Genomic DNA, 25,505 nt, shown 5'->3' with positions numbered 1-25,505 from the left:
TGGTCTGATGAATCACGTTTTCTTTTTACATCACGTGGATGGCCGAGTGCGTGTGCGTCGCTTACCTGGGGAACACGTGGAACCAGGATGCACTATGGGAAGAAGGCAAGCCGCCGGAGGCAGTGTGATGCTTTGGGCAATGTTCTGCTGGGAAACCTTGGGTCCTGCCATCCATGTGGATGTTACTTTGACACACATACCACCTACCTAAGCATTGTTGTAGACCATGTACACCTTTTCATGGAAACAGTATTCCCTGGTGGCTGTGGACCTCTTTCAGCAGGATAATGCTCCTCCCGCAAAGCAGAAATGGTTCAGGAATAGTTTGAGGAGCACAACAACAAGTTTTAGGTGTTGACTTGGCCTCCAAATTCCCCAGATCTCAATCCAATCGAGCATCTGTGGGATGTGCTGAACAAACAAGTCCGATCCATGGAGGCTCGCAACTTCCAGAACTTAAAGGATCTGCTGCTAACATCTTTGGGTCAGATACCACAGCACACCTTCAGGGGTCTAGTGGAGTCCACGCCTCGACTGGTCAGGGGTGCGTTTCCCAAAGCGAACTATGGTCGCAAGTTCCGTCGTTACCAATAGAGTTCAATGGGACTTACGAACATGGTTCACCAACGATGCTTTCGGGAAACGCACCCCAGGGCTGTTTTGGCAGCAAAAGTGGGTATATATATGCTTGATTGGTGTGTATATATGAAGAGGTAGGGTATTGTCAAAAAATATAAGTGGTATTGCACATATTTACATTTAACTGTTCATGAGGAGGATTGCCTGGGGGAAGAAACTTTTCTTGTGCCTACTGTTCTGGTACTCTGAAGCACCAACCAGATGGCAACAGTTCAAAGAGAAGGTAGGTTGGATGTGAGGGATCCAGAGTGATTTTCTGAACCCTTTTCCTCACTCTGGATGTATACAGTTCTTGGAGGGTGGGTAGGGGAGCACCAATAATCCTCTCAGCATTCCGAACCGTCCTCTGTAGTCTTCTGATGTCTGATTTTGTAGCTGAGCCAAACCAGACAGTTATTGAAGTACAGAGGACAGACTCAATGACGGCTGAGTAGAACTGCATCAGCAGCGCCTGTGGTCCTGCTATATGCAGGAGGTTGAAAACTTTTTAATAAGTTATGTGACTATTGATTTCTACAGAAATGTGGATTAATATAATGTAAAATAAACATTTGCAGGTAGAAAAGCTATTCAAACACCGCTGTCACACATGACCACAATTAATACAGAAATTGAGTACAGAACTTCACAAGTTTGTTACAATCTTGCTTTATTTAAGTTTTTTTTTAAATGTAATATTATGCCATTTATTTATGAGGTAGTGATGACATTTATTACACTTTTATTTGTTTTATAAAAGAGTTAAAGAAATGTTTCCAGCAACATTACTACAACAAATCAAGTGGAATATGAAGCAATGATCACTGTATTGACAAATTTATTAATATTTTTATGGCACACATACTGTACATGGTAGATAATCCTTCAAAGAATACAACAATTCTCCTTTGAAGGGAATTTTTTTTTTTTTTTTACTTAAAGGGATAGTTCACCCAAAAATGAAAATTTGATGTTTATCTGCTTACCCCCAGCGCATCCAAGATGTAGGTGTCTTTGTTTCTTCAGTAGAACACAAATGATGATTTTTAACTCCAACCGCTGCCGTCTGTCAGTCAAATAATGCGAGTGGATGGGAACTTCTACTTGTCAATGCAAGTTTTATTTACTCTTATAGTAGAAGTTCCCATCCACTAGCATTATTTGACTGACAGACGGCAACAGTTGGAGTTAAAAATCATCATTTGTGTTCTACTGAAGAAAAAAAGTCACCTACATCTTGGATGCGCTGGGGGTAAGCAGATAAACATCAAATTTTCATTTTTGGGTGAACTATCCCTTTAACTGAAAAGAGTGATCAAAACATACATTTGAAAAAATATTTTTGTTTCATAACCTTAAAAATCAGCAACTTTTCCCTTTTCCTTTTCATCAAATGTTTCACAGATCAATTCCCTTGGCACCTTATAGAGCAAAAATATGCTCTACTCAAATCAACAAGTATAAAAGTGCAAAAAAACAGCACTGTATAACAATTTCACTCAATAACTAGGTTGGTTTGACCTATTATGAGGTTGATGTTTGCGGCTCCTCATTAGTCCTCATTCTTCAACATCTCTCCACCAAGAAGTTTCTACAGTACCAAGACTTCTGAGGCATATCTTGATCAAGTCTTTTTAATGTTCAAAAAGTGCTTTGCAAGAGGCAGTGACAGCCGCAGCCGGTGGGACAGACCTCTTGAGAGCGGAACCAGTCCATCATGTGGCTGGTGTGTCCTCCGTGGCCACAGCTCAGGCAGAAGTTGGAGGAGCCGCGTACGGCCACGTGACAGATGGCGCACTGGAAGGTGAAGCGCTTGCAGACAGCGCACTGGGTTCCGCGGGCCTGACTTCGACAGTGGCAGCAGTAAACGCCGAACTCTGCGTATGAGAGCAAAGAAATGATTATAGGCTCAGAAATGTGAGTGTTAAACATTTGTTAAAGAGTTAAAATGTTGACTGACATCCCAGAAATTTGAGACAAATGCTTTGCTCCCTAAAGGAATGTTCTGGGTTTGATTATCACAGAAAATAGCTTGGACTTGTCAATTAGTTTCTGCTCAGTAAGATTTTTAAAGATTTTTTCATCATGCTCATCAAGGCTGCATTTATATGATAAAATACAGTAAAAACAGTAATATTATGACATTTTATTAATTCAAATTAACTGTTTTCTATTTCAATTTTAAAATGTAATTTACTCCTGTGATGGAAAAGCTGAATTTTTATTGTCACATGATCCTTCAGAAATAATTCTTGTATACTCAAGAAACATTTCTTATTATCAATGTTGAAAACAGTTTGTGCTGCTTCATGTTTTTGTGGAAATTTGTGTGAAATTTATTTTTCAGGATTCTTTGATGAATTGAAAGTAAGCAAAAGTACAGCATTTATTTGAAATAGAAATCTTTTGTAACACTATAAATGTCTTTACTGTCACTTTTGATCAATTTAATGCATCCTTGCTGGATAAAAGTATTCATTTGTTTCAAACAACAAAAATCTTATTGATCACAAACATTTGAATAGTTTGTCTGTGCAAATTAATAACCAATTTGAACTGTCATGACTGTGCAAAACTGGTAAACATGGCAACTTGAATACCAGAAAGTACAGAAACTTGTTTCTGTCATGGAATAAAGAATAAAAAAGGTAATTGTGACTTTTTATCTCACAATTCTGACTTTATCCCCCGGTTTCAGACAAGGCTTAAAGGGTTAGTTCACCCAAAACTGAAAATTCTGTCATTTATTACTCACCCTCATGCCGTTCCACACCCGTAAGACCTGCGTTCATCTTCAGAACACAAATTAAGATATTTTAGTTGAAATCCGATGGCTCAGTGAGGCCTGCATAGGGAGCAATGACATCTCTCTCAAGATCCATAAAGGTACTAAAAACATATTTAAATCAGTTCATGTGAGTACAGTGGTTCAATATTAATATTATTAAGCGACGAGAATATTTTTGGTGCACCAAAAAAAACAAAATAATGACTTATATAGTAATGGCCGATTTCAAAACTGCTTCAGGAAGCATCGGAACACAAATGAATCAGTGTATCGAATCTGCTGTTCGGAGCGCCAAAGTCACGTGATTTCAGCCGTTGGCAGTTTGACACACGATCTGAATCATGATTCGATACACTGATTCATTTATGATCCGATGCTTCATGAAGCAGTGTTTTGAAATCGGCCATCACTAAATAAGTCGTTATTTTGTTTTTTTAGCGCACCAAAAATATTCTTGTCACTTTATAATATTGAGCCACTGTACTCACATGAACCGATTTAAATATGTTTTTAGTACCTTTATGGATCTTGAGAGAGGAAATGTCTTTGCTCCCTATGCAGGCCTCACTGAGTCATCGGATTTCAACTAAAATATCTTAATTTGTGTTCCGAAGATTAATGAAGGTCTTACGGGTGTGGAACGGCATGAGGGTGAGTAATACATGACAGAATTTTCAAGCTAGTCCAAGACTAAAATGCATTTTTGAGCTGTTTTAATTGAAAGCAACTTGCATTGACATGTCTTAAAATATGTCAGTGCAATTGTTTGATCTCAAGATGCACACCAGTAATGTTTTTTTCTAGGGTATGTTTATAAAAGCTACTTAAATACCCTAATTGAACTAAGGCCTAATCCTGGCTTAGCCTAAGCCCTGTCTCTGAAACCAGGCCTATAACTTGCCATTGCAACTGAGAAAAAAAGCCAGAATTGCGATGTTTGACTTTTTGAGTTTATTAGTTTAGTTAGTTAAGTGACTTTTCAAGTTTATTTCTTACATATTGCAATTTCATATCTCACAATTCTGACTTTTTTTTTGAAAATTGTGAGAAATTAACTTGCAATTGTGAGTTATATAGTCCAAATTGCAAGATGTAAAATCTCATTTTTGCAAAAAAAAAAAGGCTAAATTATGAGATAAACTTTCAATTGCAAGAAAAAAAGTCAGAATTGTGAGACAGAATCTTTCAAATGTGAAAAAAATCTGAATTCTTAGATATAACCTTGCAATTGCAAGAAAAAAATAACTGAGATAAAATGTTTCAAGTCGCCTTTCAATAGGCTTTATGCTGAATGTCATATGAACAAACAGGAAAACTGGTCTCTTCGCATCCATTTGTCTGAGAAAGTGTTAACGGCAGTATGAACTGATGGCAATATCTATGGACCAAGCAAGTTCTTTTTATTTTTGCTGTTTTATTCAATTTAAATATCTAAATGTAAGTAAGAAGAAGAAAAATATATATATTTTTAGATATCAATCTGCATATGCGAGGGACATTGGTTATGCTCATCTTTGCTCACTTTTTGAAGGCATCTTGAGTAAAACAACTCTATATTTTACAAAGCACATACAAAAGATCCAAACCGGAAGCAATGCGACCTGTTTTACAGAATACGGAAGTTTGTTGCGCATGACCCTCATTATCTTTTTTTATTTTTATTCCCTGGCAGAAACAAGCTTCCATAAGAAAAGGGACTGTTTAAATTAGGAAATACATACTCACAGGAATTATGTTGCTAACAAATAAGCAGAAGTTTAAATATAACTGTCTAGAACAGCAGTCTCACCACCAAATGGTTGATTTAAACAAATTGAAAAATTATTATAAGCACCTTAACAACAATACAAGCTGCACATTTATGCTTCTACACCCTCTTCTAAAACATCTGGACCTCTATTGTAAATGCATTATGGTAAACACACTTTTTGCTTGTTTTATCAAACTGAGGGATGAGATGAAATCATTTTCTGTGGTAGTCTGATAGTACTGTATGACCCAGAAGCCGTTTTAAACTATTCCTTTAACTTACCTATGCCTTTGTGTGGCTCTGGAGGGCAGGAAACAAATTTGAGCACCTCTGCCCTCTTGTCCTTCATGCCCCAACGGTGCAAGATCTCACCGTAACACTTCTTGAAATCGTCAAACTGCCATGAGTTGGAAGGGTCCAATAATCTGTGGATCAGAAGGAACTCTTTAAAGTCCAGTTTTGAACGTGTGAAGCCGTTAATGTGATGTAAGTGTCATTCATTGAACAGGACGTTTACCTTTTGTTCATGTCATGTTGCTCTTTTTCTCGTTCTCGGGGGTCCGTGTAGATCTGGTTTGAATAGCGATAGTCATCCGGGGACGATTCTCCCCATGGAGGAGCATGATCTGATTCACGTCCAACTGGAAGAAGAAAAAAAATATATAAATACATATTTTATATATATATATATATACACTATATTGCCAAAAGTATTGGGAAACCCCTCCAAATCATTGAATTCAGGTGTTCCAATCACTTCCATGGTCACAGGTGTATAAATTCAAGCACCTAGGCATGCAGACTGCTTCTACAAACATTTGTGAAAGAATGGGTCGCTCTCAGGAGCTCTGTGAATTCAAGCATGGTATCGTGATAGGTTGCCACCTGTGCAATAAGTCCATTCGTGAAATTTCCTCACTACTAAATATTCCACGGTCAGCTGTTAGTGGCATCATAACAAAGTGGAAACAATTGGGAACAACAGCAACTCAGCCACAAAGTGGTAGGCCACATAAAATCACAGAGCGGGTTCAGCGCATGCTGAGGCGCACAGTGCACAGAAGTCGCCAACTTTCTGCAGAGTCAATAGCTACAGACCTCCAAACTTCATGTGGCCTTCAGATTAGCTCAAGAACAGTGCATAGAGAGCTTCATGGAATGGGTTTCCTTGGCAGCTGCATCCAAGCCTTACATCACCAAGTGCAATGCAAAGCGTCGGATGCAGTGGTGTAAAGCACGCCACTACTGGACTCTAGAGCAGTGGAGATGTGTTCTCTGGAGTGACGAATCACACTTCTCTGTCTGGCAATCCGATGGATGAGTCTGGGTTTGGCGGTTGCCAGGAGAACGGTACTTGCCTGACTGCATTGTGCCAAGTGTGAAGTTTGGTGGAGGGGGGATTATGGTGTGGGGTTGTTTTTCAGGGGTTGGGCTTGGCCCCTTAGTTCCAGTGAAAGCAACACTTAATGCTTCACCATACCAAGACATTTTGGACAATTTCATGCTCCCAGCTTTGTGGGAACAGATTGGGGATGGCCCCTTCCTGTTCCAACTTGACTACACACCAGTGCACAAAGCAAGGTTCATAAAGACATGGATGAGCGAGTTTGGTGTGGAGGAACTTGACTGGCCTGTGCAGAGTCCTGACCTCAACCCGATAGAACACCTTTAGGATGAATTAGAGCGGAGACTGTGAGCCAGACCTTCTCGCCAACATCACTGCCTGACCTGGTAATGCGCTTCTAGAAGAATGGTCAAAAATTCCCATAAACACACTCCTAAACCTTGTGGAAAGCCTTCCCAGAAGAGTTGAAGCTGTTATAGTTGCAAAGGGTGGGCCAACTCCATATTAAACCCTACAGATTAAGAATGAGATGTCATTAAAGTTCATGTGCACGTAAAGGCAGGCGTCCCAAAACTTTTGGCAATATATATATATATTATATACATATATATTTAATTAATTAATTGATTTTAATAATTACACGCCTAATAAAGATGTTTTGCACATTGATAAATATGATGTGTTGACCAGCATTTAGTTACATGACAGAAGTGATTTTTCTTATATCATAAACTTTTCAGTCAATCAATAACCATTAAACCAAGCAACAACCAACTCTGAAGTCAAACATACACACAGAAAAATAATCACAAAAAAAAAAAAAAAAAAAAAAAAAATCAGTGTGATGGAACTACACATGATGTACATTTTGCTTCTTTCATAAACACTGAACATTAAAATATAACCTCTATGAATAAACCCATGATCTCTCACCCATGTTCCACGGAGTGTTTGCAGAGTCTGAGGTACTTGAACACGATCCGGAAGTGACAGAACTGGAGGTCATACTGGGCTAAAGGAGCAATAATATTACCAAATCAAAGAAATAAACAAAGATGCGGTACACAGACATTAAGCTGAAAACAACCTCTATGATATACAAAAATATATATTTCACACATTTTAGAGAGAAATACACAACTCATTCATATTTTAACTGAAAGACACAATTACTGTGTAACTTTCTCTCAAAGTCAAATTAGTACAGAATTCATGCATTGATAAATTAGGTTTACAAACATACATAGCGAGAGTGGTGGGCCGTGAAGATCGCCGGTCGTGGTTGCTGATGTCCGTATAGAGTGAAATATTCCTGAGGACTGCCATGACCTCGGAACACACTACAAAACATGGCCAGACTCTGAACATCACTCATCTGACTGTAGTGTTCAAGCCTGTGGAGGAAAGAGACAGTCAAAGCTCATGTGAATTCGAGGACACGTTCATAAATTAAAGGTGCCCTAGATTCAAAATTTGAATTTACCTTGGCATAGTTGAATAACAAGAGTTCAGTACATGGAAAAGACATACATTGAGTTTCAAACTCCATTGCTTTCTCTTTCTTATGTAAATCTCATTTGTTTAAAAGACTTCCGGAAAACACGCGGATCTCAACATAACACTGACTGTTACGTAACAGTTGGGGTGTACGCCCCAATATTTGCATATGCCAGCACATGTTCCCAACATTATGATGGAGCGATAATAACTGACATGATCCATGATAGCATGATATTTTTAGTGATATTTGTAAATTGTCTTTCTAAATGTTTCGTTAGCATGTTGCTAATGTACTGTTAAATGAGGTTAAAGTTACCATCGTTTCTTACTGTATTCACGGAGACAAGAGATCCGTCCCTATTTTCATTTTTAAACACTTGCAGTCTGTATAATTCATAAACACAACTTCATTCTTTATAAATCTCTCCAACAGTGTAGCATTAGCCGTTAGCCACGGAGCACAGCCTCAAACTCATAGAGAATCAAATATAAACATCCAAATAAATACTTTACTCACATAATTCGAAGCATGCATACAGCATGCATGACGAACATCTTGTAAAGATCCATTTGAGGGTTATATTAGCTGTGTGAACTTTGTAAATGTGCTGTAATATAATCGAGAGCTCGTGGGGCAGGGAGCACGCGAATTAAAGGGGTGGCGCGCTGAAAAAATCAGTGCATAGTTAATGATGCCCCAAAATAGGCAGTTAAAAAAATTAATTTAAAAAAATCTATGGGGTATTTTGAGCTGAAACTTCACAGACACATTCAGGGGACACCTTAGACTTATATTACATCTTGTGAAAAAGCATTCTTGGGCACCTTTAAACCTCTATATAATGCATACATGCTGGTGTCACCAGTTTACAAGCTGCAACTCACAATGTCTCCAGCAGGTGTCGCCCAAATGGATGTTTGGCCCAGGGAGTTCCAGCATCAGGGTCAGGGTCAGGACTAAGGTCAACATTTGTGGCTGCTGAGGCAAGTGCCCATACCTAAAAGAAGATTGACCATGGAAAAATTATGGGAATTAATCAGTAAATATGGCTTGTACGGAAATCATGTTTACACATACACTTACAGGTCAAAAGTTTGGAATAATTACATTTTTTTTTAAATGTTTATGAAAGAAGCTCATCAAAGCTGCATTCATTTGATCAAAAATACAGTAAATATTCTGAAATATTATTACAATTTAAAATATGTATTTTCTATTTGTATATATTTTAAAATGTAATTTATTCTTGTGATGGGAAAGCTAAATTTTCAGCATCATTGCTCCAGTCTTCAGTGTCACATGATCCTTCAGAAATCATTTTAATATGCTGATTTGCTGCTCAAGAAACATTTCTTATCATTATCAATGTTGAAAACAGTTTTTTTGTTTTTTTGGAAATCGTGATTTTTTTTTTTTTTCAGGATTCTTTGATGTCTTTACTGCCACTTTTGATCAATTTAATGCATCCTTGCTGAATAAAAAAAAAATATATATATATTTTTAACTTTTCAATGGTAGTGTTTCACAGTTTTCACAAAAATCTTAAGCAGAAAAATTGTTTCCAACATTGATTATAATAAGAAATGTTTCTTGATCAGCAAATCAGCATATTAGAATGATTTCTGAAGGATCATGTGACACTGAAGACTGGAGTAATGATGCTGAAAACTCAGCTTTGCCATCACAGGAATAAATTACATTTTATAATATATTCAAATAGAAAATAGTTATTTTAAATTGTAATAATATTTGATAATATTACTGTATCTTTTTATAAAATGTATATGTTTATTGTATTTTCTAACAAATAAATGAGCAATGAACTTCTTTCAGAAATATATATATATATAAAAAAAACATAATTATTCCAAACTTTAGTAGTGTTTATCAGATACCTTAGCTAAATCCCTGCGGCCCACTGCTAAGGCTGCCGCCCCATTCTTCTGACACGTGTCCTGTATGTCATTAACATTTAGCCTAAAGGGAAAAAAATGAAAAAATGCCACGGATCAAGATGACATTTGAGCAAAAGAATGTCACGGTATTGACAGTTGATGCTGTAATTTATGTCTGTTTCTAACAAGAGAGATATCATCTGAATATGATTGACCTGGAATGCTTTGCTATCTAAGAAAACAGAACATACACGTATGTCTCCCCGAGGGCTTTGTGCACAGGAAGCAGACATGAGATCTCCTGGATGATGACTTTGCCAGCCAGTTTGATGGGTCTGCTGCTGTAGTCTCCTCCCTCTCGCTTGCCTTTCCAGCGGCGGGATTTCTGATCACCGTGATGATGACAAACCACAGGATCAATCACTACTACTTATTATTAAATACTTTAGATTAACTGAAGAAATGCAAAAATTAAAGTTTTAAATATGCAGGGTGGACGGTAAGAGAAAACCCCTTTAAATCACTATTATTAATCATTATATATATTAAATTATTATGGATGTAATGTTACAATTAGAATTAATAAAATTTATTAAATCAATTTTCAAAATGTTTCATATCTGGTAAACATACTAAAAAATTATTATAAGCACAATTTGAAATATCATCTGGGTTATTTGCCTCACTTGCCAATGTTCGGTAAACGGAAAATATCTACCAGATGAAAATATTTAGCAGCAGTCATGATAGATTAAATTATATAATATATATATTAAATTAAATCAATAAACATCAAATGTAGTTAGTTAGTTAGTCAGTTAGTCAGTCAGTTAGTAAGTTAGTTAAAGTCATCCCTGATAATTAAATGTTTTTTTTCTGTTTTTTTTCTTATTGGCTGTAAAATGGCTGTTTATTTTGTGACAAACTGATGGGTTACAGTGTCACATGCAGCATCACGGACAGTATCACAGATCATTTTCATGATCTGTAACACCAAATTAGTAATGATTTTTTTCAAAGCAGAAAATATAGTGCAAAATGGTAAGCTGTGATGTGCCATACATTAAATGCATGACAGCAAAAAAGCCATTTGGCATTAGAGCAAGAAGTAGATGAAAGAGTGAATAAGTGGGAGGGAGGGGCGGAGGTCAATACCGGACAGTCATGTATAGTCTGCACTGACCAGCGGCGGGGAGCAGACAGAGGGGGCTTCTGATTGGATAAAACAGACCACAGCAATATGAGTGAGGGACACATGCCACCAAAACTCAACAGGAAAAAGACAGAACAGAAAACAACTGTGAAAATGGTGCTTTTAAACATACGGATCAAGCGGGTGGAATGAGGGGAAGTGAAAAGCAAGAATAACTCAGAACTAAACCAAAACAAGAAAAACATGTTATGGAGCTAAATAGTGGGGTTATGGAAGTGAAAATATCCAAAGCAAAACACATTTTAGAAATAAAGTGTAAACAATTCTACAGACAGGAAAACATACGACCATTTCACAAAACAAAACAAAACAAAACAAAACAAAACAAAACAAAACAAAACAAAACAAAACAAAACAAAACAAAACAAAAGCCATTGTTAACCATACAAACCTAAACCACCTGATGCTAAAAAAAGTCTTGTTGAGCTAAAATAAAATTTCCAAGACAAGCTAATTTTAGTCCTTTGTGACAAGTCTCACCCGTTCTTTGTAGTAGAAGGATGATATGGACACTTGATCTTTGTCTGTGCGTGTTGGGCTCCCGCTGTACAGCCTCAGGGTGGTCTGAGACTCTGTTCGCATTTTCATGGGCGTATGCACCCCGCTGTGATACGCTGAGAGAGCCGACAGTGACCTGCACATAAACAAAGATCTTATGATCATATTCATCTTACACATGCTAACTTGTCTTACATTGCAATCTAATAATAATATAACATTATGTTTAAGATAAAACAAGCAAACAGGATTAAATATTCACCTGGGAGTAGGTTCAGTCGGAGGGGCCACACGATGCATAGTCATGGGCCGTGTGAAATAAACTAAGGAACCTAATGGGGAAATTAAGTTGTAATTTATGTGTTGAATTTACATGAAATATTTATATATACAATCAAACCAAAATTATTCAGACATTTTTTATATTTTTGATATATATTACTAGTGGGTGCAGGACACTTTAATTCATTTATGTAAGTGAGGATAGCAAAATAAAGTAAACTGTGACATATTATACCCAAAAATTCTTCATACAGTGGACTACCAGTAAAATTTATAAAAATGTAAAAATTATCAGACACATATAAATTATTCAGACACTTTTAAGTGTTACTGACATAATTAAGATTATTTTTTTCTGACACAGTTTAACTCTGAGATCTTGTCATATTTTATTACCATTTTTTAAACTATAGTGAATAAACTGTTTTAATGAATGAATTGACTGTAGTACCAGTCAAAAGTCTGGAAACTATTTTTACTATTAATTACTATTTTTAATGTTTTTGAAAGAAAACTCTTATGCTCATCAAGACTGCATTTATTTGATCAAAAATACAGAAAAAATCAGTAATATTGTGAAATATTATTACAATTTAAAATAATGGTTTTCTATTTTAATACATTTTAAAATATAATTTATTTCTTTGATGCAAAGCTGAATTTTCTTCAGCCATTACTCCAGTCTTTAGTGTCACATAATCCTTCAGAAATTCTTTAAAAAAATAAATGCTTAAAATGACTATATTTTTTGGGGAATTTCAAAGAAATGTAGTCAGTAGTTTATAGAATAAAACAAAAATGTTAATTTTAGTCAAACACATATATAAATAGTAAATCCAGAGAAACTACTAGTTTTCTAGTGGTCTCTTAAATTTTTCTAGAGCTGTATATACTGTATATATATGAACAATTAATAAACAGTGGACCCATATTAATATGCATAGATGGAAAGGAAAAGGTCTGTTGTTATTGCAACCCACCTGTCCCGCAGAAGCGAGCCCCTGAGGTTCGGGGAAAAGGGATGTTGGAGTCCTGGTATGAGCCATAAGTGTTGCTTACTCTAGGGAAAGCAGGAAGAGCAGGAGTCACTGGGTTTGTGAGCACATAAGGGTTTGTGCCATCCTCCTAGACATCGAATTGGAGACAAAGGAGAAACAGCGATTTAAAAAATTCATCAACAGTTCAACAATTTGGAAATGATGAGTATAGAAGTAAAATTCACTCACCATGACTCCATCTGACTCTAAGCAGGACACCAGCTGTCTAACACACGGCTCTAAGCAGTTCTGGTTTCTCTTCACCTTCTGAAGTGACGTATCAGTCAGGATCTACAAAAGAGATGCTGCTTTAACATGGCATTGTTCAAAACATCGACTGAAGGTCAACACAATCTTGATGGGTGTTAGCTTCAACCTTTTGTATCTTGGTCTTCATGGAAGACGAGATGTTTGTCGGAGAGACAAATTGGAAAGATGGAGCTGCATTGTTGGGATATTGGGCAGGGAACTTCACCACGAGACGGACTCGGTTGGCTCCGCAGTCAGCTGACACAAAGCAGCTGCGGTTGACGGCATCCATCTACAAGAACTATAATGTTAATTTCTTATTTATATATATACACAGGTGCTGGTCATATAATTAGAATATCGTGAAAAAGACCGATGGTGTGAGGACCCTATTGGAATTGCTCAGCCAATTATTATTCTTCTCCAAAATGAATCGCATTTTTGAGGGCCTAAACGTTCTCAAAATCTCATGAAACTTTGCACACGCGTCAGAAGTGGTGAAAATTTACATCTGATATGGGTTTCAGAATTAGGTGTGGCAAAACAGCTCGATAGCGCCACCTACAAAATTTCAATTAAGCGCCCTTCGTGCTATGTTTCACGTACAGTTATGAAATTCGGTAGACAGATGTAACAGCCCAATACCTACAAAAAAGCCCCTATGTGCAAAGTTTGTAAACCCAACAGGAAGTGAGATATTTTGAATTTTCTCTACAAAATTTTGGCAGTTTTTGCCATTTCCACATGTTGTACTTTGACGAACTCCTCCTAGAGCTTTAATCAGATCAATGTCATATTTGGTCAGTCTAATCTAAAGGCCTTTGAGACGTTAAATTGCGAAGATCTAGAGTTTTCACCAAAGGGCGTGTCCGTGGCGGCCTGGCAAAGTTTGATGTTTCGCGATGAAACAGGAAGTTGTTGTAACTCGGGCATACAATGTCTGATCTGCCCCAAACTTCACGTTTTATTAGAGTCCTGACCCGAAGACATCTATATGACAATATTCAGTTACAGTCATAGCGCCACCTGGGGGCAACAGGAAATGACATGTTTTACACTGTGATTAACTCCTCATAGAGATTAAACCAGAAGTACATCATATATGGCCAGTCTAATCTTAAGGCCTTTGAGATGTTAAATTGCAAAGATCTTGAGTTTTCGTTGAAGGGCGTGTCCGTGACGGACTGACAAAGTCTGATGTTTCGCCATGTAAGGTGAATCGCTTTTTTGAGGGCCGAAACATACTCGAAAACTCATGAAACTTTGCAAATGCGTCAGAAGTGGTGAAAATTTACGTCTGATATGGGTTTCAGAATTAAGTGTGGCAAAATGGCTCGATAGCGCCACCTAAAAAATTTCAACGAAGTGCCCCTGACACTACGTTTCACGTACAGGTAAGAAATTTGGTACACACATCTAGCAGCCCAATACCTACAAAAAAGTCTCTTGGAGTGAAATCTGAAAACCAACTAGAAGTGAGATATTTTGAATTTTCTTTGCAAAATTTGTGCAGTTTTTGCCATTTCCAGACGTTGTACTTTAATGAACTCCTCTTAGAGCTTTTATCAGATCAACATCATATTTGGTCAGTATAATCTAAAGGCCTTTGAGACGTTAAATTGCGAAGATCTAGAGTTTTCGCTGAAAGGCGTGTCCGTGGCGGCCTGGCAAAGTTCGATGTTTCACCATGAAACAGGAAGTTGTTGTAACTCGGGTATACAATGTCGGATCTGCCCCAAACTTCACATGCTTTATTAGAGTCCTGACCTGAAGACATCTTCATAACAATATTCAGTTACAGTCATAGCGCCACCTGCAGGCAACAGGAAATTACATGTTTTACACTGTGATTAACTCCTCATCGAGATTTAACCAGATCAACATCATATGTTGTCAGTCTAATCTTAAGACCTTAGCGATGATAAATATCAAAGATCTTGAGTTTTCGGTGAAGGGCGTGTCCGTGGCGGCCTGACAAAGTCTGATGTTTCGCCATGAAAGAGGAAACTGTTGTAACTCAGGCATACTATGTCCGATCTGCTCCAAACTTCACATGTGTGATAAGAGTCCTAGCCTCAAGACGTCTATATGATAATATTCAGTTAGTAATAGCGCCACCTGCTGGCAACAGGGAGTGGCATGCTTTATACTGTAATTCACTACCAGATTCACATTTCATCATGCCACGAAGTACCAGACATGCTAGAAACACGTTAAATCATGCAACACTTGGCTGAGTGCTAATGTATGCGATTAACGCCACGAAAGAAACAGGAAGTTGTTGTAACTCAGGCATACAATGTCCGATCTGCTTCAAACTTCACGTGTTCAATGATAGTCCTGGCCTGAAGACATCAACATGGCAAAATTCAGTTACGGTAAAAGCGCCACCTGTTGGCCGCAGGAAGTGTGGCATTTCGAAATGACTTTGGCATAATTCTCCTGTATTCACTCACTTAAATGCATGATGCCCACTGTTCACTGTTTTCCTGAGGCCAACGGGTGGCGGTGAGCCCGGGTGCGAGGGCCCTCTCAACGCTGCTTGCAGCTTTAATTGTAAATTATTTTTAAAAATGAAACTTTCATATATTCTAGATTCCCTACATGTAAAGTAAAACATTTCAAAAGTTTTTTTTTTTTTTTAATTTTGATGATTAGAGCGTACAGCTCATGAAAGTCCAAAATATCCAGTAGTCCAGTATCTCAAAATATTAGAATATTTACATTTGAGTTTCATTAAATGACCATCCCTACAGTATAAATTTCGGGTATCTCTTGTTCTTTGAAACCACACTAATGGGGAAGACTGCTGACTTGGCAATGGTCCAGGAGACAATCACTGACACCCTCCCCAAAGAGAGTAAGTCACAGATGGTCATTACTGAATGTGGTGGCTGTTTACAGAGTGATGTATCAAAGCATATTAAATGCAAAGTTGACTAGAAGGAAGAAATTGGGTAGGCAAAGGTGCACAAGCAACAGGGATGACCACGAGCTTGAGAATACTGTCAAGTAAAGCCGATTCAAACACTTGGGAGAGCTTCACAATGAGTCAAATGAAGCCGGAGTCAGCGCATCAAGAGTCACCACACTTAGACATCTTCAGGAAAAGGACTACCAAGCCACTTCTGAAACAGAAACAACGTCAGAAGCATCTTACCTGGGCTAAGGAGAAAAAGAACTGGACAGTGAACAGTGGTCGAAAGTCCTCTTTTCAGATAAAAGTAAATTTTGCATTTCATGTTGAAATCATGGTCCCAGAGTCTGAAGGAAGACTGGAGAGGCACAGAATCCAAACTGCTTGAAGTCTAGTGTGAAGTTTCTGAAGTCAGTAATGATTTGGGGGGCCGTGACATCTGCTGGTGTTGGTCCATTGTGTTTTATCAAGTGCAAAGTCAATGCAGCCATCTTCCAGGAGATTTTGGAGCGCTTTATGCTTCCATCTGCTGACAAGCTTTATGGAGATGCTGATTTCCTTTTCCAGCAGGACTTTAGCACCTGCCCACAGTGCAAAAACCACTTCCAAGTGGTTTGCTGACCATGATATTACTGTGTTTTATTGGCCAGCCAACATGCCTGACCCCTGAATCTATGGGATATTTTCAAGAGAAAGATGAGAAACAGTCGATTCAACAATATAGGCTGATCACTTCCATGCCACACTTCACTGATGCTGTAATTTGTGCTAGAGCAAGTCATTTGCTGTAATATGTGCTGCCGACCAAGTATTGAGTGCACAAATGAACATACTTTAAAGAACTTGAACTTTTCTGTTTTGAAAATCCATGTTTTGATTGATCTTAGGAAATATTCTAATATTTTAGGGAATCTAGAATATATGAAAGTTTAATTTTTAAAAATAATTTACAATAAAAAAATGAACTTTTTCACGATATTCTAATTATATGACCAGCACCTATATATATTTCTTATTCATGTATATAAAACCGTTATAATTGCATCCTATTTATTACAATTCAGCAAAATGACACTCCAAATATCAGACAGCTAATGTAATAGTTACTACATTCAATCTTGCATCAGATTTTCAGAAATGACAGAGACTGACCTCCACATTGACATTGCGAATCTGTAAGTTGACTAGAGAAAACTCCTGCTGCAGAGTCTGAGGCAAACCTGGTACATCATTCTTACTGCTGGATGACAGGCTAGACTGAGGGCCGTCAAACTGATCTGTGAACAGACAGTAATTTACATTTATTAAAGCTAGGATTTGACTTGAACATCTACCATTTTTCACATCACCATAAATGGAGAATGGGGTCAAAAATGAAAATTCAATACATGAATAAGGAGATTTAGTAAACAATTAAAATGACAAAAATATTCAATGCATTATACATTTTTAATATTAATCAGAAATCTACCAAATCAAAATCCACAATTTAATTTTTGTGCATCTTTTATATTATATTCTACACACCATTAAAAATTTTGAGGTTGGTACAATTTTTTAATGTTTTAGAGTCTTATGCTCACGTAGGCTGCATTTATTTGATAAAAATACAGTAATAACCAGTAATATTGTGTAATATTTTAACAATTTAAAATAAACTGTTTGTTATTTTAATACATTTTATTTTAATACAAATGTAATTTATTACTGTGATGGCAAAGCTGAATTTTCAGTATCATTAGTCCAGTCTTCAGTCTCACATGATCCTTCAGAAATCATTCTTATATGCTGATTTTGCTGCTCAAGAAACATTTATGATTATTATCAATGTTGGAAACAGTGGTGCTGTTTAATATTTTTGTGTAAATTGTGATACATGTGTTATTATATATCTCTTTACTGTTACTTTTTATCAATTTAATGCATCCTTGCTGAATAAAAACATTATTTGTTATTATTTTTTATTATTTACTTTAAAAAAAACAACAACTCACCCCCAACTTTTGAATGGTAGTGTACAGTATGTCTATCATATTATATTATAGAATATAATAGATATAAGTAAACAGACTAAAACAGATATAAGACAGACAGACAGAGACATTTTCATATTTTATATAAAATAGAATTCTCAACTCATTTCATTCATAAAAATCCACCAAATCAGATCCCCAATCTACTTCCTGAGCAGATTTTGTTCTATTCTATTCTATTCTATTCTATTCTATTCTATTCTATTCTATTCTATTCTATTCTATTCTATTCTATAAAATAAAATATAATAGATGTAAATAACCAGAACATAATGTAAATGTTAAATATAAAATAGTAAGACAGGCATTCAGACAGTACTCACAATTACACTCATTTCTTCAGGATATTTTTGAAAATACTTATGAACTGAACCGAAATAATTATACTGTATTGCCAAAAGTTTTGGGACGCCTGCCTTTACGTGCACATGAACTTTAATGACATCCCATTCTTAATCCGTAGGGTTTAATATGGAGTTGTCCCACCCTTTGCAGCTATAACAGCCTCGACTCTTCTGGGAAGGCTTTCCACAAGGTTTAGGAGTGTGTTTATGGGAATTTTTGACCATTCTTCTAGAAGCGCATTTGTGAGGTCAGGCAGTGATGTTGGTGAGAAGGCCTGGCTCACAGTCTCCGCTCTAATTCATCCTAAAGGTGTTCTATCGGGTTGAGGTCAGGACTTTGTGCAGGAAGTGATTGGAACACCTGAATTCAATGATTTGGAGGGGTGCCCCAATACTTTTGGCAATATAGTGTATATTATGAACCATAATGCAAATCGTCTTTTTCACCTTGTGAGTTGTCAGCTGTAAATCCTGGACTAAGTGGAGGTTCGGTGTCTTGGGACCTCAGAGTTTTCTCTGTCTCTGTGGTGAGAGTCAAACCCTCCATCAACTCGTCCATGATGTCGTTGGCACAGCACAGCTACAGAATGCATGAAACCTTCAGTCTCAAACATAAAGCCACCAGATGTAGAGAAAGGATTGAGTTCATGAGCATCACCTTCTGGAGTTGAGGATCTACTCTCCATATCCTCAGGGTTTGATCTCTGGACCATGTGACCAGCTGGCAGTCTTTGGAACCTAAAGTACAGAATGGATAGTGCAAGACAATAATACTTGTCTGTTCTTTAAGTAAAAATGAAGCACTCATTCCCAGAATTTTCACCATCTACTGGTTGCTCCTCTCACCTTCTTTCTGCGGCCTCCACTGAAACTCAAGCACAACATCATCATGGCCCACAAACGCGTGAACGGGGCTATTCAGTTCCAATGTGCTCCATAGGAGGAGGCTGTTCTCTCGCCGTAGCTGAGGAACCATCACTGTAACCAGTCCATTAGAGAAGGGCTGAATGGAAGGAATGGAAGAGGATGCAGTGAGTACTTTACAACATGAAAATTCATCTTTACTGGAATTATACATGACATTTCAATGGTCTAAGAATAAGGGAAAAAAGTACACTACCAGTCAAAAATGTGAATAATTAAGATTTTTTTTTTTTTTTTTTTTTTTTCAAAAGAAGCCTTTTATGCTCACCAAGGCAGCATTATTTGATCAAAAATACTACAATGGCAAAACTGAATTTTCTTTAGCCATTAGTCCAGTCTTCAGTGTCACATGATCCTTCAGAAATCATTCTTATATGCTGATTTGCTGCTTAATTATTATTAATGGTTCTTATTATTATCAATGTTGATAACAGTTTTTGCTGCTTAATATTTTCATGGAAATCATGATACATTTTTTCAGGATTATTTGATGAATAGAAAGCTCAACAGAACAGAATTCATTTGTAATAGAAATCTTTTGTAACATTATAAATGTCTTTACTGTCACTTTTGATCAATTTATTGCATCTTTGCTGCATAAAAAGTCTTAATTTCTTTATTTTTTTCAAACTTTTGAATGGTAGTGTATCACAGTTTCCATAAAAATAAGCCACATTAATAAGTTTTTTCAGCATTGATAATAATTAGGAATGTATCTGAGCAGCAAATCAGCACATTAGAATGATTTCTAAAGGATCATGTGACACTGAAGATTAGAGTAATGATGATGAAAATTTGCATTTTAAAATATATTAAAATAGCAAACAGTTATTTTAAATTGTAATAATATTTCACTGCTTTTACTGTATTTTTGATCAAATAAATGCAGCCTTTGTGAGCATAAGAGACTTCTTTCTAAAACATTACAAAATCTTAATTATTCCTTAATTATAACTTTCAGTCGGTAGTGTAATTGTCACAACATCAACAAATTTGGTTAAAACTCATTTATCTACATTTTAAATTGATAAAAACATTATTATATTTAAACTTGCACAGTTAGATATTCATTTGTATTGTACCGTGTATCTGGCCTTCCACACAGGCACCTGACACGACAAGATATCGAGGTACTTCCGGGGTTGTCTGTAATCCCAGAACTTTTGGAGTAAATCAGTATAGACACAGAATCAGGTATAAGTTAAACTGCAGCAAAAACAATAGAATGTGAACAATATGATCAATAATTGCGATTATAATCACCCGAACAGAGTTGTCCTGACTGGAAGTAGCCAGGATGTACTCGTTATCAGGGTGCCAGTCCAGACCATGAATCTTTGACAGGTGGGCGGCTACGTACTCCACTGCAGTGTTGGGTTTCTGAAACACACTACAATCAGTCAAAAACAATATGTGCAACAGATAAGCTTTTATATACTAATTTATACTAATCATCTTGATCAAAACATATTTGTTTTTTAATATAAATAGCTATGGGTGCACTATTTTTTTTTGTAACATTTGTAACAAAATCTTACTGACCCCAAACTTTTAAATGTTAAGTAGACAGACTGACAGGCAAACAGACATCTGATTGATAAACAACACCAATAATGATGATGTAAACATGATGTAGTAAGTAACAGAATGACATAATCACCCTCTTGTCCCAGATTCTGACATCACCATCATGACTTGATGCCAAACAATAGTGATTCCGCCTGTTCCACTTCACCTGAGAGGCTCCGGCTAAAACAGAGAGAAACCGCAAGTAAATGAAAAGTCAAAAGAATAAATAAAAGTGCTGACATCCAAGGCTTGACATTAGCACCCGCCAACCCGCCAAATGCGGATGGATTTTAGCAGTGGCGTGTTACGCATTCACTCCTCCTAGCCACTTTGGTGAGGATATCAAAAATATAGATTTTTCGATACTTCGATACTGAAATATCTGAAACGCTTCCAATACTCTTTTCCTGCAAAATAGATACACAATACCAGCTGCCTTTCTCGCTCTCTCATCTCTCCGACAGTGAGTTGACACACAAACCCGCCTCCCCTCACTCACTTGTTTCATTTGCTTCGGATGAATATTATTAGTTACAGGGCTTGAATTTCTGCGTGGGATTGCACATATTGTGCATAATTTTACTTATTCCCAAAGTGCGCATACATAAACCCGCCTCTCAGTACTAAATTGACTTCTTCTTTGCTGATTATTGTGCTTAAACTGTCAAATACACTCAAAATAATGTCAAAATGCCGGTCTGGGAGAGTATTCATGTAAACACAGTCAGTTATGTTTTAAGTGAACATGAACAGTTGAGAGTGAAAATGCATGTGTAACAGTATGATGGATCCGTGTGTCAGATCTTAAAGTGACAGCAGCCTAATATACCTGCTGCCAAATTATGAGAGATAATATTAAAAAATATCTATATGGCAGTTTTCCCCATGTTATCAATGTCAAAATTGTGGCCAGTGAAAATGCTGAGTGGCAGTAACTTGGGAAAACCAATAGCCACAGTTGCTGGTGAGAAAAAAAAAGTTAATGTCAATCCCTGTCGATTTTAGAGATTAAATAAACTGATCAATAAATTATATCTAGACTCATATAGTCTTTGTACTCACCCACGGCAGACAAGGCCACGGTTGGTTTTCGCGTGTCCCTAGAAATCAAGAAAGAAAAGCATAAAACATGGAATGTTCCACAAACTCTCTATCATGTATTCTTTTTCGTCACGCTCACCTTGTGTCCCATATGTAGATGTATGTGTCCACAGAACTCGTGACAAGCAACTCTGGTTCAAACCACGACCAGTCCAAATCACTGACACAGCATGAAAAGTTTTGGTTTAAACATCAAACTACATAAAAACTTATATTCATGTATTATTTGTTATATTAGAATGCATTACTTACATATTGCACATAGTGCAATCAAGTCAATTTATTTATATTGCCCTTCTCTCAATAAACATTGTTTAAAAGCATTCATGATTTTAATGTTTATAATTGCTTAAAGGATTAGTTCACTTTCAAATTAAAATTTCCTGATAATTTACTCACCCCCATATCATCCAAGATGTCCATGTTCTTCTTTCTTCAGTCGAAAAGAAATTAAGGTTTTTGATGAAAATATTCCAGGATTTTTCTCCATATAGTGGACTTCAATGGAGCCCAAACGGTTGAAGGTCAAAATTACAGTTTCAGTGCGACTTTAAAGCGTTCAACACGATCCCAGACGAGAAATAAGGCTCTTATCTAGAGAAACCATCACTCATTTTCTAAAAAAACATTAAAATTGTATACGTTTTAACCATAAATGCTCATCTTGAACTAGCTCTCCTCTTCTTCTCTATTTTAATTCCAGCATCGTAGACACTGCTAAGTGTATTACTGCCCTCTACAGGTCAAAGTTTGAACTAATTGTTATATACTTGCACTAGCATATTGAATATGACAATTTAGTTCAAACTTTGACCTGTTGAGGGCAGTAATACACTTAGCAGCGTCTACACTGCTGGAATTCAAATAGAGAAGAAGAGAGCTAGTTCAAGATGAGCATTTATGGTTAAAACGTATATAATTTTGTATTTTTTTTTAGAAAATGTGTGATGGTTTCTCTACATAAGACCCTTATTTCTCATCTGGGATCGTGTAGAACACTTTGAAGCTGCACCAAAACTGTAATTTTGACCTTCAACCATTTGGGCTCCATTGAAGTCCACTATATGGAGAAAAATCCTGGAATGTTTTCATCAAAAAACTTAATTTCTTTTTGACTGAAGAAAGAAGGACATGAACATCTTGGATGACATGGGGGTGATTAAATTATCAGGACATTTTAATTTGAAAGTGAACTAATCAATTGTCCATAATTTAGCAGTTTAGAGCGGAACTATAGTATAGTTTACTTTTGGCGAGGATATACAGTGTCTCGTCATTGTTTGGATGAGACAAAACCTTCAGATTTTATAAGTAGCATTTCAGCATGACGTCACCTTTGTTACCTTATAACACGTGTATGGCCTTGCAAAGACGTATGCGCTTCACCGGATCCATCACGCCAAACGTACAGGTCAACACGCTGGTTACTCTTTGCCAAGATAAGAAAAATGTATATTTATAATATATAAAATTCATAAAATAAATACTCAGTAGACATGTGAAACAATAAATATGACTCATGATCATTATGACACTGTCATTAATCAGCAATAGATAATAACTAATTTACGTACAGATGCAGCAAATAAATGTGCCTCGGTTTTGTGTGGATTCCACTGAACTGTCCCAACATCCCATTTGCTTTGGCGGCTGATTTTGCGTGGAGCTTCGGACGGCGTCTCCAAATTTACAACATATAAGAATCGCCTCCTATTAAAAAAAAATGACAAGAGAAAGAGTAAATACAGCATGGTGTAACAATACATGTAGAAAGGCATTTACAAACTTAAATACAGAAATGAAAAGTTTGGAAACCCATTTCTGCCACATAAGAAAAAAATTATGCTTGTGTAAATTATAATTATGACATAAAACTGGGGACAACGGATGGAAATTAGCTTTCGGCTACAATCCAGTGTGTTTACATTCATGTATTATCATGTCAGTTCATTAACACACACTGTCCCTATTAAATAAAAAAAAAAAAAAAAAAAAAAAAAAAAAATTCATACTTTTGAAATACAATTCATAATTATGAGAAATTAAGACTTAAAATCTCATTATTATGATAAAAAGTTGAAATTATGGCAAAACTTTTTATTTCATAATTTTGACATTTCAATCTCATAATTATGACTTTGTATGTCATAATTTCGACTTTTATCTCATAATTATGATTTAGTATGCCATAATTTTGACTTTTTTCTCATAATTATGACTGTCATCACAACATGACAATGACATACTAAATCATAATTATGAGATAAAAGTCGAACTAATGAGATAAAATTATGAAATTATGACATACTAAGTAATTATGAAATTAAAAGTTTTATGTCATAATTTTGACTTTTTGTCATAATATTGACATTTGATGTCATAATTATGATTTTCAAAAGCATTATTTTTTCCTTATGTGGTAACATTTAACAAGATAACATTTTCATATGTGAAAAAAATGATTATGATATTGTTATGATTATCACTTTTTATGTCATAATTTCAACTTTTTAGGTCAGAATTATGTTTTTATGTTATGTTTTTTATGATTAACAATAGCGGGATTGTACGCGGCGGAAACTGGCTTCCATAGAAAAGGGATGCAGCATATAAAACTATGCTACTACTGGTTCATAAGGGTGTGTTAATAATTCCACATGATAATGTGACATTAGACAAAGCCGTACACACCCAGAGAGAACAGCATGCTGGCCGAGACAGTCCACTGACATTGCAGTAGCCTGAAAACAGAAAAGTCTGTCATGACACAACACATAAACTACAAATCCACAAATCTCCCCTCTAAAGTTATTGTATTGTTCTTGTCTAGTGTAATTGCAGTGTTTTAAAATAAATGACACTAAGTCCAATAGTTTATATCTAATGTAATTCTAATAACATTCAAACATTTTATGTGTAACTTATGTATCTAAATACTTTGTATGGCAATACTTCACTCTGTAATTCTCATTGTATGTATGTTGGATCTTTATAAAATGACTAAACACCTGCTTATGTTGAACAACAGTTACTACTGTAACTCAAGGGAACTCATAACTAATACTGAGTAGTTATTCTATGATTTTATTTTAAGTCTTTTTGACAACACGTTTATTGTAATAACTGTAATGAATAATAATAACAACTGAAAGTACACTGTTTACCATGATAAGTTTGTAAGGGTATCACACCGTAATAAACAAAGAATGCCATTCAATTCAAACTTTAAAATACGTCGCTCAGCATTGACATGACAGCTGGGCATATTTATTGCTTTAATGTTTGTGAAAACTACACTTCTAAAGCACCTAATGCATGCGTGCATGTGTAATGACTGTGTACCTGTGCATCTCGAAACTCCACCACCACATTCTCACTACTCCAGCGGGCCGCCATCTTCACCCACCAGAATGTCAACAAATTACGTGATACTAACGGGAC

The 25,505-nt window shown here is 36.3% G+C and overlaps 1 protein-coding gene across 4 annotated transcripts; it reads right to left on the bottom strand.

The window, feature by feature from the left end:
* Positions 1–1,856: 1,856 nt before the first annotated feature.
* Positions 1,857–25,486, bottom strand: wdr59 (WD repeat domain 59). Of its 4 annotated transcripts, XM_048168096.1 has the most exons (27): positions 25,407–25,486; positions 24,756–24,805; positions 23,639–23,774; positions 23,408–23,493; positions 22,144–22,224; positions 22,026–22,063; positions 21,055–21,143; positions 20,658–20,774; positions 20,477–20,554; positions 19,317–19,473; positions 19,129–19,208; positions 18,918–19,050; positions 17,246–17,370; positions 13,304–13,468; positions 13,117–13,218; positions 12,871–13,015; positions 11,871–11,940; positions 11,591–11,744; positions 11,053–11,109; positions 10,149–10,282; positions 9,898–9,979; positions 8,887–8,999; positions 7,745–7,895; positions 7,435–7,513; positions 5,674–5,797; positions 5,439–5,581; positions 1,857–2,495 (listed from the first exon to the last, which is right to left on the bottom strand). In XM_048168096.1, exons 1-27 carry the CDS (start codon positions 25,458–25,460, stop codon positions 2,260–2,262), a joined length of 2,979 nt encoding a protein of 992 aa, XP_048024053.1. In that variant the 5' UTR covers positions 25,461–25,486; the 3' UTR covers positions 1,857–2,259. The 4 variants fall into 4 exon arrangements, with proteins under 4 accessions (XP_048024053.1, XP_048024054.1, XP_048024055.1 ...); XM_048168097.1 differs by lacking the exon at positions 11,053–11,109; XM_048168098.1 differs by lacking the exons at positions 1,857–2,495; positions 5,439–5,581; positions 5,674–5,797 and adding an exon at positions 6,965–7,012.
* Positions 25,487–25,505: the final 19 nt, after the last annotated feature.

Source organism: Megalobrama amblycephala, linkage group LG19 (assembly GCF_018812025.1).
Source record: "Megalobrama amblycephala isolate DHTTF-2021 linkage group LG19, ASM1881202v1, whole genome shotgun sequence".
NCBI lineage: Eukaryota > Metazoa > Chordata > Actinopteri > Cypriniformes > Xenocyprididae > Megalobrama > Megalobrama amblycephala.
This window is presented reverse-complemented; position numbering and strand designations above follow the sequence as displayed.

Coding starts and splice junctions, on each gene's coding strand:
- wdr59 (XM_048168096.1), bottom strand. CDS start 25,460: ATGGCGGCCCGCTGGAGTAGTGAGAATGTGGTGGTGGAGTTTCGAGAT. Junction 13,469..17,245: donor TTCGCAATGTCAATGTGGAG/GTCAGTCTCTGT, acceptor TAGTTCTTGTAG/ATGGATGCCGTCAACCGCAG. Junction 13,219..13,303: donor TGAAGACCAAGATACAAAAG/GTTGAAGCTAAC, acceptor TCTCTTTTGTAG/ATCCTGACTGATACGTCACT.